General features: G+C 33.4%; 1 protein-coding gene across 1 annotated transcript in view; it reads right to left on the bottom strand.

The window, feature by feature from the left end:
- Positions 1-1,784: 1,784 nt before the first annotated feature.
- Positions 1,785-19,057, bottom strand: part of LOC126977114 (substance-K receptor-like) — an 80,335-nt gene continuing 63,062 nt past the window's right edge. Inside the window, exons 5-11 of the mRNA XM_050825816.1 lie at positions 17,403-17,524; positions 16,579-16,673; positions 14,557-14,682; positions 7,581-7,681; positions 5,801-5,891; positions 3,677-3,754; positions 1,785-2,212 (exon numbers count right to left, since the gene is read on the bottom strand). Of these exons, the coding sequence (XP_050681773.1) occupies positions 1,862-2,212; positions 3,677-3,754; positions 5,801-5,891; positions 7,581-7,681; positions 14,557-14,682; positions 16,579-16,673; positions 17,403-17,524 (964 nt within the window). The 3' untranslated portion in view covers positions 1,785-1,861. The remainder of the gene's footprint in view (positions 2,213-3,676; positions 3,755-5,800; positions 5,892-7,580; positions 7,682-14,556; positions 14,683-16,578; positions 16,674-17,402; positions 17,525-19,057) is intronic.

Consider the following 19,057-nt stretch of genomic DNA (forward strand, 5'->3'; position numbering starts at 1 on the left):
TGATCGATTTAGCCATTAGTATGTCCAGCTAGCTAAGTATAGTCTCGGGAAGAAGCCATCTTTTTCTTCTTGCACCTCTCCACTACTGGAGGTTGGCCGTCAGCTCAGCGATTTATTCGCGGTCTTGCGCTAAGAGAAGTAATATTTCTACGCTCGCGATCTTCGTCCATTCCCGGATGTTACGCAACCGGGATTTTTTTCTTCTCCCAGTGCGTCGTTTGCCCTCTTATTTGGCCCATCAATATAAGTTATAATATAAGAAGCAATATATTATTGAAAACAAAATTTATGTAAATATAATGCGTGCTTGTGCACTTATTAGCAACAGAAGTACTAAATGTTTACTTCAAATTATCTTACAATAAGCTTTTATGCAAACTTGGCCACTTCAAATATTGCTCATCATCACGAACTCTGAATATGTTTATCCAAGTTCATACAAAATATGCTTTCTTAATTATTATTATATTAATGAATATCGATTTATTTCTTCCTTATAGAACCGGATTGTTTATATTTAATTATTGCTAAGCAGCCTTCTTTCAGATAGGGATAATCTAGTTATCTGCGATGTCAGATTTAAAAGGCTTTCTAAAGTGGATAAGGAAACCACTTCTCGTTATTTTTTCTAAAGACTCCTTCACAAATAGGTCACGTTAAGGACACTTTTGCACCGGATTATGAACTTTATTTTTAATTACCTCATAATTTTTTTTTAGGACAAATGACCTTAAGGAATGAATGAATGATTCTGTTTATGAACGTTATCAAGATATGACAAGAACGTCATGTTTTATATATATAAGAGGGAGCAAACGGGCTCATGTGATGAGAAGTGGTAATGCAACTGCCCATGGACAACTCGGGAAATCGTCGACCAGATCCGGGGGAAAATTGTGTCTTCTATCGAGTCCTCTCTTAAGAAGGTCACGGAATGCAGTAAATTGAACCTTGTCCAATGTAAACCCCAGAAGACTCAAGTTTGCGCGTTTACCACAAAAAAACCATTTGCCGTATCACCGCTCTGCCAGCCTCGCTTTGATCGGAATACTGGGTCTCGAAATCTCGAGCAATTGCCAATTCCGCAGTCATCTGGAAGGCAAAGCCAAATTGGCTTCAAAGAAACTTGGCGTCATAAATAGAGCACGGCAATAGTTCAAGCCGGCCCACATTCTAGCGCTCTACAAGGCGCAGGTCCAGCCACAAATGGAGCATTGCTGTCATCTCTGCTCTGGCGCACCCTAGTATCAGCTCGATCCATTTGACCGCGTGCAACGCAGAGTAGCTCAAATTGCCGGGGAACTAGCGCTCTGTGAATGGCTGGATCACTTGGCGTTGCGTAGAGACGTCGCTTTGTGTGTCTTCTATCGCATTTCTCACGAGGAGTGTTTCGAGGAGCTGTTTCACCTAATTCCTGCCGCTGCCGCTAATTCCAACTTCGCAAGACACGCCACAAATTAAGATATTCTCTCCAATTTCGGAGCTTTCTCCACGTGCTACAAAGCTGTGGAATGAGATTCCATGTGTTTCCGGGACGATACGACGTGGGTAACTTCAAAAAAAGCGCGAACACATTCCTTAAAGGCCGGCAACGCTCCAGTGGTTCCTCTGTTGTTGCAATAGAATGTCTGAGGCGGTGAACACTTAACACCAAGTGACACGTACACTCGTTTCTTCTCCTTTTCCATAAAAAAAACTGGCCAAGAGATGCGTTTTGTTAACGGTACCAAGATATTCCTAGATGCACGTTATTGAAAAGAAACCCTTAAAATAAAACTTCATGCTTTGCAAATCAAAATTATATTTCAATTTACTATCACTTTATCTTAAACTTACTTGTCGTAATAAGCTACATTAGTATTTACACTTTATTATCACATAAAATATCTGTAAACTCTACGATATTACTATTCGGAAATACATACAGTTCACTAACTCTCTCATCTCCTACTGGTTCGTCATCTGGTATCATTTTCGTTGTTCTGTGATTTGGAAACCTATTATTTTTATACGTTTCAATATTAATATTTGCTCTCAAACGATAATGACTTTCTGTATTTGTTTCCTTATTTCTTGAACACTGACAGGAATTTCGTGTGATCTTCATTGAATCCGCTGATTTGACGTTTACATTAATTGACTTTCTCATAGAGATGTTTTTATCGTTTGTGGAACGAATCGATAATACTCTTGTTCTGTAGGACTGACCATCCTGAAAACGAAATTTGTTATGATTGTTGTTGATTTACTGAATGAATAAAATAATGAAAGAGTAACCTATTCATGTTTCTTTGAAAAGAAAATGCATAATATTACAGAGTGATATTATTGAACATTCCTAGATCAAAGTGGAAATTGTAGTAATGATGCCTTAGATAAAACAGCGATATATTTATGATCACCCAGACATTTAAATAGATTTGAGTCAAAATTGTTCGTTTTTTACTCCAGCTACCATAAACCTATTATCACTTTTAGAGATTGGAGATGATGATGCTGGTAATGAAAATGTTGAAAGAGTCGTTGAAATTATGGATGAAAGTTCATATTTCTAAGGGATAAACTTTTTAATGAAAAAAAATTGTAATAGTTTTAAGTCTAAAATTTTTTAAGTAATATAAATTGTCAATTTTGTGTACGATAGCGCAATAAATGAAGATTGTATTTAAGCACATAAATGCTAGTACTTTATACTGATAAATAAAGAACTTCGTGCGAAATTATTCCCTAACCATTCTAAGACCGTGGAAGACCACCCGACACAGGTAACAATGAAGTGAAAGAGATAGTGGTAGCCGATCCGACCCAACTACCCAGGTATTAGGGGCATGGTTTAACGTTAACTTACCAACAATATTGACTATTCGCGTCAAATAAAATAAAATAAAGAAATATTAAAAATGAGTGCCTCATGATTTGACTGATTTGCAGAAAGAAACGCGTGTTAATACTTTTGTGTTACATAAAGAAGTTTCCTTCTCTAATATATGCTAATTATTTTGAATAAATAAATATGATATATAAAAAAAAAAACAAATTTCAATTTTACAGTACAAATCGGCAAATTCATACATTAACCAATAATATAATTAAATATTATAGGGTTTATTGTACATTTAAATTAAATTAGGCCACATGTCACTCGTTTATAAAATACACCTTCCACTTTACACTAGTGAGAGTATTTTAGAATTCAGTCAAGTAGTATATTTCTTTACTTAAAACAACTAAAAATTATTTAGTTAAAATTTTCAGTTCAATATATATTTTATCTTTAAAATATTAGTATAGAAAAAGTTTGATTTTGTTCGTACAGTTGCAAGTAAAAACCTCATTTTAAGCACATGATATCTATCTTTAAAATCTCTGCTTTTCTTTTAACTTATTTGAATGACAACGCAATGAGCTACAAATGCAATAATAATCATCAGATTTAATATCACTTCATCTACCGAAAATATGAAAAAAGGAAATACAGAATTAACTTTTGATTTATTCACAAGCATAAAATTTGAGCGTTATACAACTATCACAGAAATAATATCACATTATGGAGTACTAAGATGTTCCAATCTCCCTGAAACACTCACTAAAATATGACGTAGGCCGACCTTTTAAGATCACAGATTACACAAATGTGGGACAGTAGGGATTACCTTAAACGTATTTCACTAACCTCGTAGCTGTCATTGCTAAGTCTGTTCCTTTTTTGACCAAACGTAAAACGCTGTTTAAATTCCTTTTTAAATTTTTCCTGAAACAATAATATTATTCGTAATTAAATTAATACATGACTTAGTTTTACCTAAAACCATTAAGTTAATTATTTTACACACACTACATTAATATACATGAAGAAGACAAATAATGTACGCAATATCAGATGACAAAAGATGCGTTCCCTTGGATATACTAGTCTTTAACATTAATATTATAACATCATCTAACTCGTATTGGTTCAGGATTACGGCAGGAGAGTCTTTACTTATTATCTTATCTACCTAGTCTTGCCTTAAATATTGAAACAAAGATAAAATAATTTTCTACTGCAAATAACATTAATTATTTTTACAGTGTGATAGTTTAATACATAAATATAAAACAATTTAAAATATAAAAGGCTTATTCGAAGTGGTCTCCATTGGCTGCAATATAGTCCTTTAAAATTTGAGGCCTGTTATCGATATAAGCACGCACTCTTTCCATGGGAAAATTCTTCACTGCCAATCGTACGTTTTGTTTGGGGACTCCAAACAATCATGGCGTAAACGCTCTAAAGAGCAAGTCGTACTCTCAAAAAATGACCATAAATCATAATCCAGCGGATAAAGATCGGGACTAGACGACGACCAGTCTTCAGCTCTGATGAAGACCGAAACGTTCATTTCCAACCAAGTCTGAGTAGACCGACCTTTATGACACGGCGCCGATTTTTGCTGGAAGGCTCATGGTTATTGAACATGGTATTGTTAGTGAACTTCACTACCTTCTCAAGAATTGTATCTTGATACACTTGTGCCGATGTTTAGCCTTATTCACAAAAGTACGGCTCAGTCGCTCCTTCATAGCTAATACAATACCCCACTAAACCATCACTGAGTCGGATAGTGCCCACATTGCACTCTCTCGACTAATTGGGAAGCTACCTTAGAGCTATGAGCATAAATACGGTGATTTTTTTGTTAAAATGTTGCTAATTGTAAAAAAAATCTCATCCGTAAACAAAAATTTACTGTGACCTCTCTTTGCGTACCGCTTCAGTAGTTGTTTTGATTTTACCACCCTATTCTTTTTTAAATTATCAGTTAAGAAATAACCAGTACGTCTCTTATGGGCTCCAAGTACTAAGTCATCTTTTAAAATACGCGATATGGTTCTATCTTCATCTCCCGAGATAAAATCTTTTCTTTCGGACAGGATTTTTCGAACCAGTAAGGGATACTGCTTTGACCACCTTTTTTGTACGAACACTACGTGAACGGCCAGATCTTTTCTGTCACAAATAGAGGAGGTCTCATTGTACCTATTAATAGCCCGGTACATAAACATCTTACTAATACCAAGTGTATGGAGAGTTTTAAAAATTGCATTTGGCTCCATACCTACTTTGTGTAATCCAATCAAAGTGATTTGGTTCTCTTTATCACCCCACTCCATTTTAATATCGCAAAATATTTTACAATGTATGGTATTGTACAAATATAATATTTTGTTTATTTTTAATTGTAACAGTATTTATGGCCCGACTAAGTATATTATACGGAGAGAACTTTTTTCAGGTTAGGCTTCAAATACTCTTATTTCTCTCAACAAGAATTACAAATTCACTTACTGAGATAACTGTTTCTAATTCTATTCTAGTAACAGAAAAATAATCATATTAGGATATATCTATTTTTTTTTATATATTTTATTAAATTGAAGTGAAAACTTTTTTGATATTTTCATTTTAGTCACGTCACAAAATTTTATTATATATTCTTAATTTTTTCTTTCTCAATACACAGAAAGCATTTTACGTCCTAAGATATACCGGTAAAATATATGATCAACCTATATACGGCCTTTAACAATTCAATTTATTTGACACAATACACAATAAAAAAGAAAAATTAAAGCTAATAGTTTCATGTCATTGTGAGTTTTGGAACGTTTTCCGATTTGGCAGCAATTGAAAACTCGGGTAGCATGTGGCGGATGCCAATTTTGCCCAACAATAGACCAGTCATAAAACAATTAATTGAGGCCAGGCCATAATCGAAGTTGTATTTATGATCAAAGAAAAATATAACATTCTTACGTTGTAAATGGCGTAGATGAAAGGATTGTAACAAGAGTTGCTCATTGCCAGCCAGTCGAAGCAGAAGAAAATAACATTTATGTACTTGTACCTGAAAGTATTAAATTGCGTTAGTGGATTTATTTATAACTAACGGCTGCGAGAGTTCGTCCGCGACGATTTCATTAACATGACATTCATTCTGTTCTTGATTACTGTTTAGCACAATTTTTAGAAAGGTAAAACCAGCTATTTTCGTTTTTTACTCCAGACTTTGTGACAATTTAATGAGAAAGCGGCAGACGAAACGATCATTCAAAAGCTTGATATTTTTGTGAAATGGGTTGTTCTAAAAAGAAAATTAATAAATAAATTTTTATGACACTTTCGGGAACTAATTAACAACCTAACAAACAACTTTGCGAAAGAATAAATAAATGTTGTTTTTAAATAATTTGTTTTAACTAAGTAAATTATACAAAGTATGTTCTTACAAAGACATTGTCCAAACCATAGATGCCATAAACCATAAATACAACAAAAAAGAATGAAATGAAAATAATTTATAATTATAAAGCAGGCAATTTTCCCTGTGTTTCCCCGGGGCATAAAAAGAATAGGGAGTCTCAAGCCCAAGGTATTGTAAGAGGCGCCTAAGGGCATTTACTAGTGGGAGGCTCCTTTGCAGAGCATGCCGGATAGATTATGGTACACAACCGTGAAATTTCTGGGCAAATGGGAATTAACATCTTATGTGTTATGGTGAAGAGCGCAATTGAAATGCTGCTCAGAAGTTTTTCAGTTTTTCAAGAATCCTGAACAGCACTGCATAGTAATGGGCAGGGCGTATCAATAGCCATCATCTGAACGTCCTACCCGTCTCATTTAAAAAAGTAGACTTACAATAAAGTGCGTTTTGACAATCAAAGTATTAGCCACAGACAAGATTATATTCTCTAAGTAAGATACAGCATGTTAAAACTGGAAGTAAATTTGTTGTCATTGTAACTGATTTTGATTGACAAGTGTCCTTTGTATTGTAAGTTTTTAAAATTCATATTGATCAGTAGTCCCGTGATTCCAGACACATGCAGACGCCTTTAAGGATTACTTAATGCTAATCGCAGTGCTTCTAGCTTTGAACAAAAGACGGTAAATGAAATAATTAGGTATGTGTATGTGTTAAAAGTATGTGGGTGCCGCTCTATTTAAATGTATGGAATACGCGCGTTATGTAAACATTATCATAAGTATTCCGATCCGGAATTCAGAACGTTTGAACTCTTCAGTATCATTCTTACAGATCAATCACAGAAATTATCAAAATGTGTGTGGAGAATTAATGATATGAATTGTACTATATGAATTGTAAAATTGTAATGAATTGTAATTGTAATTGTATAATGTAAATGAAAAACTGTATGAATTGTAATTGATAAGAATCCAGAGAGCCCAATAATTAGTATTAAACATTGAAAATAGAATTCCTAAACAATATCTTACGTCGTGTAAATCTTTTAATATGTTACATATTTAAATCTAATCTAATAGGTATCTATTATAATATTCTAATCTTTCAATGTGCCGTCACGGACCACGGTGTGACACGGACGCTCGCTCATGTCGTCACTCTACCGGGGTGATCTATGGATACACTTCTTTTATTTTAGAAATGAAAGTTTTGTATGTATACAGTATTACATATATGAAACTGTAACTAGTAATTTAACAAATCGTTTACAAAAATAACACTATGGATGGTCAATACTTTTTTTTTGCCAAATTTTTTTTTAATACTCACTCATTGATAGAAGGGAAGAATGACTGCAGCAGCAGATAGCTCTGAAGAGGAAGCCAACAGAGCGCAAATAACACAACCACCAGGACCAGCATCTTGATCACCTAGACACAGAAAGACGTGGGTTTAACAACCGCTCTAAATAATATCCCAATATCAACAACAATTCCCGAAACATATAAAAACGGAATCACAATTCAGTTTGTTTATTTAAATCCAGCTTTATAGCGTCGGTGTGTTGGTGAATGTTTCTATATACGGATTTGCAAGTCACCATCATAAAATCATGTTTTATTGATTTTAAAATATTTGTACAACTATGTTTTGAAATTAGTTAAGAATGTAAACATCCTATTTAAAGATACTCTAATGTATCATATATGCAAGTATTAAAACATATAGATATATTTATCTATTGGAATGATAGGTGAAAAATATTTAAGTAGTATTTAAGGTGATTAGTATCTAATAGCATCGGAGGTCGACGTTATTATATAACGTATTAAATATTTTTTAGGGAACAATATTATCTTAATATAGATATTACAGCAAGACAAACAAAACCTCTCAGAGTTATGTGCGAGCAGAAAAGTCAAAGTCAAATAAACTAAGAGCTTTTGAATCGTCACTACAAATATTTCTTTTAAATTACTGAATCTACTATTTGTTCGGAAAGAGTAGAGATCGTCAGACAAGAAACTCAACGGCCAATCTTTTCAATAAAATAGAGTATTTTACAATAGCTGTAATATATAATATAACAAATAAGTTTGAAAAGTGCTGCATCAATATAATATAAATTGTGATTAAATAGTACCAAATATTTCATAAAAAGTAATAAAGAATAAACTGTATAAATATACGATATCGTATATTGGATGTATCAACCTTTAGAGTATGAATTCATTGTTTGTGTAAGGATGCTTCGTGAACATGATGGTCATGATTACTGTCACAATTACTAATTGTATCCAACAAATATACTGACAATTAATTATGACAGGTCGACCTGGCATCACAAGCAGCATGATATACCATGATAGCTACAAAATTAACGCTCACAAAGCAAGCCCACAAATGATTCTATATAATGTAATTGCAGTGTATTATATATAAACCAAAACAATATATTATATTCATATTACATTCATACGATTATCCAATCTTAATATTGACACGGGAGTGGGTCAGGGATTGGAAATAATACTCCACTTATAGGAACGAGTCTTTATTTGCGTTTCTTTTTTCTGAACTTGCACTTGGCCGGTCTGCCGCTGTTCCTCTTGTGGGCGGCGGTACCTTCAACGCGTCACACCGCACTGAATAGCCTCTTCTATCTTCTTCTTGGAACACTTCCACTTTTCACTACTTCTTCATCTTTACACTTTCGAGTCAGAACTAGAACCGCCGTAGGCCACGCTTAGTACGGCTTATATACCCGCGGATCTGTTCCATTTTTAAAATGATTCTCCCATTCCATCTTTCAATTTAAATTGTACTAGAAAATTCTTTTAACTATTTTTATCCCGCTTACACATTTTCCAACCCTTTTTTCTGTTCGATTTGATCCTGAACTTACTAGAAATTTACATTAACTTAACAAAACCCAAAAATTCCATACATTGGTGGTAGGTGTATCGAACCCGGGTCTACAGCGTCTAAAGTAAACACTTTTACGCCAAAGCTACGAGTTTTGCTGACGGAGCTGTTGAAATTATCAATGTGTTGAATTTTGACAACTCTCGTCATGAACGTTGCTGCACGATATGACGTTTGACAACTCTCGTCATATACGTCGAAGCGTTGCTACGCGACAATATGAAGAACTATAATTAGGTGGACCAAGATCATATATTTTCAATACTTATTGATCCTCTATATATTCTTTAATCGCATAGTAGGGCTTTTTGAATAAGGTGATTCTTTGTAAGTTTTTTGAATTTAGAAGGTGTTAGACGTAGTAATATAATTCGGAATTTTATTAAAGAACTGCACACTGAGACAAACAAACGAATTTTGTATTTTACTGAGTCTCGTTTTTGGAATAGCGATTTTATTTTTATTTCTTGTATTGATATACATAATATCTTTATTTTATAAACTATACATATTATATTATTATGAATGAATTGGGATGCTATTGTAAGAATACATATGTGTTTATAGTGATTTGTAAGGGATTCTTAAAATTCAGATGACCCAAAATGCCATTTTTTGGAAAATAATCAATATTGTTTCTTTTTGCTTTCCCCCATAGCAAAATTCCATATGACATAATGTTATGGAAATAACTTAAATAAATAAATCTCGTTGTGTTAGATAATATGATTTCCCAGAACAGGATTATGCTATCTAAATTCTGTGACTGTCTGTCAATATTATAAACTAATCAAGTGTCGTCTGAGAAAAGAACAATCTCACATTCCTTCGAGGCTACAAGGGAAATAATGTAGACGAGGAAAAAGAAAGGTCCTAGGATTAAGCCCTGAGGCACGCCGATCTGCATTACAGCTCCTGATGAGTAAGTTCGCATAAGATGAATTAGTTACATTAGATTATTCTAAAAAGTGCGTATATGATCTCAAAAGTGAGACAGTTCATTAATTTTTATGGTATAAGGGTCTCGTACATAACATATTGCGTATCTTGTACCTAAAATATTGCGTATTGCGTACATAAAATATTGCATATCGCGTACATAAAATATATCCGCCACCCAGGTTACGTTGGTCGTCAAGCCGTATTGTCTTCACGACATCTGGCTGTATGATTTTGCTCCCAAAGATAAAGTGAATTTGGCTCCAAATCGTTTATTCTTTTCATACCCAAATATTTAATAGAAATCCTTGCTACAAACATAATTGAAACTTTTTTTATGCATTTTCTGCCTAGAAATTTGTCATATTTTTTTCCTTTTGTAAGTTCGTTATATTCGCTATATTTAACCAATCAAGTTTTTTTTAATTACTTCACAACATCATCAAATTACAAGTAAATACTATTCGGAAATCCGATGCTTTTCATCGACATTGTAAGTCTTATAACAAGACATTTATATCACAATATCACATATGATCGAAGTATAATACGAAATTCCGGGCAAATAATGTAGGTCCACTCCACTCGTCGCGCCCCCTGAGGATTGTTCGGTTCAAAAATCCATTATTAATTTTTTTTAATGAGGTTATGAGGTAATAAACAAAAACATACAAACAGGTTGATAATATACTTTTTTGAAGGCGGTATAACCAGTACGTCACGGAGACGATGTCGTGAACAGTAGTCTTCATGCTTTATGTACAATATAGGTTCATAAAATTTCATTAGCGTCCGCACCTCTACCACGATTTATTGTCTACTTCTACAAGGCTGGGCTTTCATAAAACTTAGCCCTGAATGCTATCGTGAACACATTAATCATAATTCTTCATTTCTGATATAAAAATTGATTCCATATAGCACGAAGGAGCGTTTTTAATAAGTACCTAACTTTCAAATGATTAGAAAAAAATGTGTTATATTTCTATAGTATTTTGTGTTAGATTCATAATATAGAAAATTATATACGAACAATGACGTTCTATATATTCATATGGATATATCATATGCAGTCTGAAGTGGAACGGCAAAACTTTGCTTAAAGACAATGTAAGCACACTTTTCTCCTTACTCGTATGTCAACTGCGTGTCAATCACCAAGCCTGTGTGTGCTCTAGCAAAGTGCTCAAATAATACGTTAACGACGCAACAATAGATGAGACTTTTCTCCAGTAAATTTATTTTATTTATGTAAGATTGGTTTGCAAAAAGCGTAAATAATTTATAATAAAGCTATATATACTTATATATAAAACGAATATTTTTTCATTAAGTATGGTACAATTATTGACAACTATTCACATCTGCTTGTCAGAAAGAGACAGATAGAAGGAAGCGAACAGCACACAGGCAGAAATTAAGACTATAGAGTCGCACTATTATATTTTATGTAAATTGTTGTTGCATGATGTAAACGTGATGAATGTAAACGGTTTACAAGAACGTGAACAATTAAAATATAGTGCAATTTACAGGGACGTATCGTTTTATACTTGTTTTACACCGCAAATCTCTAAGAGCTAATCTTTTTCAGCTTTCCCGTACACGAGATAATGAAAGAGAAATGGCGCCAGTTCGTAACAAAAGAGAGATGTGGAGAATTTTACAAACCAAATAAGTTGAGTGTCATTTGCTCGAATCATTTTCTCGAGGCCGATTTATATTTCACTACTAATGGATTTAAGCGTTTAAAAATTCATGCTCTAAAAGTATGATAACACTTTGTTTAGCGCATTGAAAAGTATTGAAATATCTTTCTAACATTAAGTCAAATTGACGCACACAGAAAAGTATAATTTAGGCACAATATTAATAATTAATATTATGATGTCCGCTTCTTCACTACATATGCCAAAAATATACCCTGGAAAAGAAGTCTAGGTCTTAAAGACAAGTTTTTAATAAATTAAATTTATTTCAGGGAGCTTAACATTTAGTATATACAAGTTTCCCGAATTATTGTAAATAAAAATGTTATATTTCAGTGTTTATTATTATTATTATTATTTCGATCAACTCGCGTTGCGTTGAAACGTATATTCATTGTTTCAAGACAGCTCGGATGATTTGTAGATAAATCTCCATCCAAGAAATCGGTGTTAAGTGGCAACTATGTTGTTGCGTTTCGATTGGTCAGTGAGAGTCCCGGAGGTACATTCCTTTTAGATCCACCACAGTCCCGTAGGTCTACCCCCTTTTTCTCCCCCAGAGCCACTCTGCTTCCCTTTCCTGAAAAGCCAGTAACGCATCTGCAAGCCCTCCGGTGGTGCATGTTTTCCATTGGCGGCAGTGATCACTTTCCATCAGGTAAAACTCATACCCGTTTGTCCTCTTTTTCCACAAAAACAATCATTATTTCTATTCAAATAGTACGTATTCTTTAAAATAGACTTCTGTTTTAAGAAATAATTAATTCAATTCCCGACCAAAGGCCCAATAGCAAGAATTCATTAACTTTACATTTTAATTTTTTTTTTAATTATTACTCGTTAATATTTAAAAACTTGCTTGATTTTAATAATAAATATATTCAGCAATATTACAATATTTTACTTTTCTTTAACGTAATAATATTTAAGATGATATAGGGAAAACAATATTACTAAAACTAAAAGTGGTTTAATTCATAATTCTGTTTTTGTCAGTTAATGAGTTCTTGCAGTAAACCGCGACCTTTAATATAATGTGAGAGAAACAAACACTGAAATATAACATTTTTATTTACAATAATTCGGGAAACTTGTATATACTAAATGTTAAGCTCCCTGAAATAAATTTCGATCTTATAACATAACTGGGGGCGGCTGAAATATTTTAAACCTAAGGTATTAAGAATGGTGTTAAAATATATAAAAAATATTTTTCTATGAAGGTCTCCTCTCCTTTTTTACATTTCACACATTTCCATAAAGTGCTTTTATCCCAGTAAAAAAAATATTCACCGTCTTTGCCTGGAAAATGCTCGTCAGCTGCCGTCTTCATCTCTTCTTCACTCGAAAATCATCACCTTCAAAAACTCCTGCGAAGTTGTGCTCGACGCTACTTATCCAGTGGCGTTAGCATTTTCGGCATCTAGTGCGCGCATCTGCATGTGCAAATGAATATACGTAATTCTGCCGATGCGTTCCATATAGCTTCAGCTTTCTTGCACAATTTAGTTGAGTGAATAATTGAGTTATTTATTAATATAGTTTAGTTTAATTAAGTGACCAACTACCAAGCGAATCGGCCGGTCGAAGCAGCCCACCCCGCACATTATCTTCTGGAGGCGCCCAGTGCCCTGGTCTTGAATGATAAGGAGATCTTAGCGTCCAATTAAAGAGTAGACTGTAATTAATATATTTAATTCATGAAGTTAAATTTACAAAGGTAATATTACGTTAACACGACAGTCCGTTCGTATCAAAAGTGACGGCTCTTTGCTACGCGACCGTATCGTATCCAAAACCGGTCTGTCCGCGCGACCGTCTTAATTCGGCCGCTTAACACAGCGACTGTATCGCTAACATCCTCCGTTGCATTTATCCCACCCCGCGCGTTATCCTCCGTTACACTTATCCCACCCCGCGCGTTATCCTCCGTTACACTTATCCCACCCCGCGCGTTAACCACCGTTGCACTTATCCTACCATGCGTTTCATTTGAGCTATAACACCAATATTTTTCTATTTGTATTAAGATAACAAAATTCACTAAATAATAATAGAGGGATAATGAATTCCATCATAAGGTACTAACTGATTTAATCGATAGGAAAATGAATTTACAACTTCATTATAAGGGCAATGATAAATTATAAAAAACAATAATTATTTTTTGATAAACAAAGTTTAATATGATTGTCATCACTTGATTTGATAGAATAAATTAAAGTTGCTTAGTATGTATTATAACATTATTATATTATATGACTTTTAACCAAGTTTCGTTCTAAAGTTATTTTAGTATATCATATTAAAAAAAGTCACTAAATAACATAAATGAGTTTTGAAATAAAGTAATTGTTCATTATTTCACTACTTTGATTTTTTTTTAAATTTACAAAGTGATTTAATTATTTTAATAGAACCTAAAAATTGTAATAATCAACTTTATGCATACGTAATTTTCTGTTTCATCTATTACTCAAAAACATATAATTATACTAGTGGACTCTACAGTCGTTGTCAATAAAAACTTTCACTTTTTGTATTACACTGGAGAATATACGATACTCCTCTTGGTGTACAATCTGTAATAATATTTGAATTTGTCAAAATATTCAATTCACTTTCTTTTTTGACACGTATTATGAAGGTGATTCTAAGCATAATTTCCTCGTTTTTAGATTTTTGACAGTCGATCGCTCGAATACAATGAGCAGCGGTAGAGATTTACTTACCCTTTTCTTGTTCCTCATGTGATTAGCGTCTCTTGTCTCCTGAGCATTGCCAGGAGCTCGAGCACCCCACAGCTTCATTGCCATGTGAGCATAAGCAAACGTGATCACACAAAGTGGTATCACATACTGAAACAAATATAAATTAATTATAAAGTCCGCGCGATAAGGTGGTAACAACACGACATCTAAGTGACTTCAGATCCAGACATACATTTTAAGATTCAACAATCCTATAATACCGTTAGACGAAAAACGTTTAAAAAATATTTTGACGAAAGCCTCCTCGTCATGCACAAGTTATTATATTAAGGTTCCATACTAGTTTGGACACTTGTTATAGCACAAGTTCCAACTACAGCGCTTCGAGTTTAACTCAGGCGCTTCAATGGGTCCTGTAGTCCTATCATATTTCCTCATAATATCTTATTATGTTAAAACTACAAGGGTGAAATATCTTTAAGGAATAACGCATCTTATTAAATATATAAATTAATATTATAATACTACTAATTACTTTAAAAAATCATTGGTTCGTTTGTTCACCACGCACCAAACCAAAATGGTAGGCGTAGTTTATACAGCGATCTTATAAACAATATACACGATCGAGTGCAACTCTCACTTGCACATTAAGGATTCCGAAAAATATTATAAGATGACACACAATGTACTTTTGAAATACTTTTGTAAAAGAAACAATGTTTTTTTTGAAGTTATACTTCTTTAGGCGCGTTATGAAAAAAATATGAGAGTGAAATAAAAAGATGCGCGCGCATCACTGTAACAAAAATGTAACAGGGTGAAGTTGGCTCCATAAATATTCTGACGTTTGCGTCATTTTTTCGGTTTCTTCGTCGATTATTAGGACAGGCAAAGGTTTCAAGCCCACAGCCGTATTCATTATTTAATAATTAATTGTCAAAGCCATCTTTACAAGATTTTTACGTAATTGTTCTTTCTAAAAACGTAGTATAGCACGAGGAATATATCATTTTAATGATTTTTGCTTCCTTAGGCCAATGAACTACACACATACTTTTTTTATTTGCATAGTGGCCTTTTGGAAATTTTTATCTATGTTTTATAGTATCTAACTATCTATCTATCAGATAACAATCTGATCTTTTAGCGGCAATACATACACACAGACAAAATCTCAGCTGCTACATGTTGCTGAAAGATGGACGAACGTACAGCAGTCTTAAAAATAGGGTTCACTTTTTTATTATGAAATTTATGAAAATAGTAGAAGTTTAACTATTGTGACATACCTACTTACAAAATATTTTGTTGAAATATTGCAGCCAATTAAAGAGAAATTTGAACTAAATTTTTAGTTTCTTAGAAATTTATACCAAATTGCAACTATTATGTCAAAATTATATTGAAAAGAATAAACGAAATTGCATTGAAACAAAATTAATTAAAAAATATTAAAAACAGACTGACGTAGAAATCGCGTAGGCTATATACCTAGTTTGTTAATTTTTTTTATATATTAAGAAATCTATTAATGTTAATTGTTTCTATTACATAACCCTCTTATCTAAATAACTAGGAAATATTTTTTTTAACACTTTTACTTGTACAAAATACTTAGGACAGGTGGAAGACTGACTGCAATGCAAAACAACATTAAAATGTTTCTTAAATCATTAGGTAACATAATAACGACAATGCTCATTAGAACAAGTAAGTCACTAGGTCAGGGATATTAAAATATAAATAATTAAGTTATTATTTGTTTGCTGTTTGCTTGCAATATTGACATTGGTCTTCCACTCAGGGGTCAGCATTCTGTACTTAACTTTAAGCTACTATATTTAATTAACTTTAATTCACTTGAGATATTTCCTTCTCTTTGTATAGTACTCGAGATTAACCAGGAATTGAGAGCTTCATAAATAAGTATATTTAATATTAATTATATCTTAACCTTAATTTAAAATTTCAACTAATTGTGCAGTAAACATTAGTTAATCCAGCTAAAAGTTAAATAATATCTTATATTATTATATTTACCTGGAAGATGTACAGTAGAAGTCGATAAATTGCTAGTGAATTTGAACCAAACTCGCTTGGTGCACAGAAAGGTTTCTCGTAAAACAGCCGAGTAACTGAAATATTAACACGTTGTGCATAATATATGAAGGTTTTTATGAAACGAGGAGAGTACGGGTAATCTGATGTTAATGCTACACGAAAATAATCTTAAGAGCGTTGCACGCGCCTTTTTTTGAAGTTACCCATATTGTATGGTCCTCGAAATACCTCATAAGGAAGTACAGTCCATATTTTGATTGTATATGACAGGAAGTTCCTTGACAACCGCACTATTGAGAAAGCGACACACCCAGGTTGTGGGGATGAGGGGTGACGTTCGTGCGAAGGTGGGATTCGGCGGTAGGAACCAAAACACACAGTTGTTCGGAAGGCTCCCTGTGGTAAGTGTGGTAAAAGACACACACAGAAACTAAGCCTACATAACATATTTTTTTATTTGTGGCCATCTGTGACGCCTATGTATTTTCTTCATAATTTCAGGTTTAATTCTTCTTGCGGAATTCTACTTCTCTTTCTAAAATAGAAATCTCATTTATTCATTATTACATGTGCATCTGCCAGTGAATATCTTTTAAAATTCAGTGCACTAGTTTCAGAGAGTAAGACAGACTGCTAGAAAATAAAATAAAAATAAAAGAATACTTGATTTTCTATTACAAAAACTCATCTTTGATGCTGCAAACAGCTCCACCTCTTTATTCCTTTATTAAATTTCTATTGATACATCCTTCTTTAGCAATATCTGGAAGGATTACAGGAAAGCTGTTATGTAAGTTACAAACCTGGATCCTGTTCTTCCACCATGATAATCTCCCATGACATAGCCATCGGTGCAGCCAGTGACAATGCTAACATCCAAATGAATACTATTATGACCTTTGCGATGCGTTTCGATGTATGGGCGCTACAACAAACAGTTTATTATATATATAACAGGAGATCACGAGTAAGGTATTTAAAATCGTTTAAATCATCATAACAATACTTCAACCAAATTCCAAAGATAATAATCAAATCGTTTATATTCATAACGTTGTATATATTTTGTTGTGTGATTAAGGGGCTGTTTCACAAAGTCCAAGTAAACTTGCAGATTGTCATAGGCTAGATAAATTAATACCCACATAAAAGTTTCAGATACAACAGATTGCGCTTCACAATCACTATATTTAATTTCTAGATGAATTATCTGGCAGATCGGTCTGGCGAACTCGCACTCAATAATTCCGTTTGACGAATTGAAAAAATAAAAACTGTTTCTTATACGAAATAACGTAACACAAGCTTAATGGTATTTAATGAAACTTTTATTCCATATTTTACAGTTTTCTATTTGTATATATTTTTAAATAGCGCTTCTACTACTACTTTCACAATAAAATGAATCATCACATACTTGTATTTCGTTTCCGTGTAACGAAATTTGAGAATGTCAATTACTAATCAATTTCCATTAACCTTCCATAATTGTCAATAAGTCATAACATTAGCAAACCATGTGCCAAACATAGTAGAGGAGCCCAAGCGGGGATTTTGGAAAACATTCGAGTGCGTTAGACTAACATAATAGAACACTTAGACCTTGTGATAACTCGTAACATAGCTGAGCCTTGTATATAGGGTCGAACGTCTAGAGCAGCCGATCAGAATACTAAAGGGTTAACACGATCCTTAGAACAAATCGCATGAGTCAGATTGCGGTAAGGTAAGTTAATTATAAAATATGCAGTGCATTTCAATAATCTAACAATTTGAGCGTTACATTACAAAATCGGAAAGGCGCAAAGTTCCAAACCAAATTTTTTTAACCGTCAGGTGAAGGGAGTTCCTTCACACAATTGTCATATTATGAGTCAAGACGATAAGGACATTAAGATGAACCGTCTATACAATAATCAGACGCACTTGGGTATTTCACGGTCACGATTTTTTTGTATATTCAAAATCGGTCATAATTTTTGGTCACGTTTAAATCGTCAGTCTTTTGACCAGGAGCTATAATAGGGTTCACTTAACATTTCCTGTCAATGAAGCGGTGTAAAAGATTTTTTTTTATATTTTCTACCGCTTTGTTTTGTTTGGCCACCCCCAACATGCAAACCAGCAGATTCATTTAATTATTTTTTCTGTTATCAGTAACACGTGGGGCGCATACATTACCACCAGTAACAGGTAACACATCATATAAACTTTTTTTCTTTTTAGCATCTAACCTACACAATAATAATAAATAAAGTAATTCCCTATTTAATCTCTTGAGCTCCCCTACCTTTATATAAATCGACATAATTTTGTCAAATGGTTCTCAATCTGTCAGGCGATCCATCAGATAACTATGATATCTGCTACTACTTCCATCCTATATTTTAAATGGTCCTTACCTGCTAGATAACATATTTATACATTGTGAAACGCACCTGATGTCTGTATCCGATAG

Source organism: Leptidea sinapis, chromosome 43 (assembly GCF_905404315.1).
Source record: "Leptidea sinapis chromosome 43, ilLepSina1.1, whole genome shotgun sequence".
Classification (NCBI taxonomy): Eukaryota; Metazoa; Arthropoda; class Insecta; order Lepidoptera; family Pieridae; genus Leptidea; species Leptidea sinapis.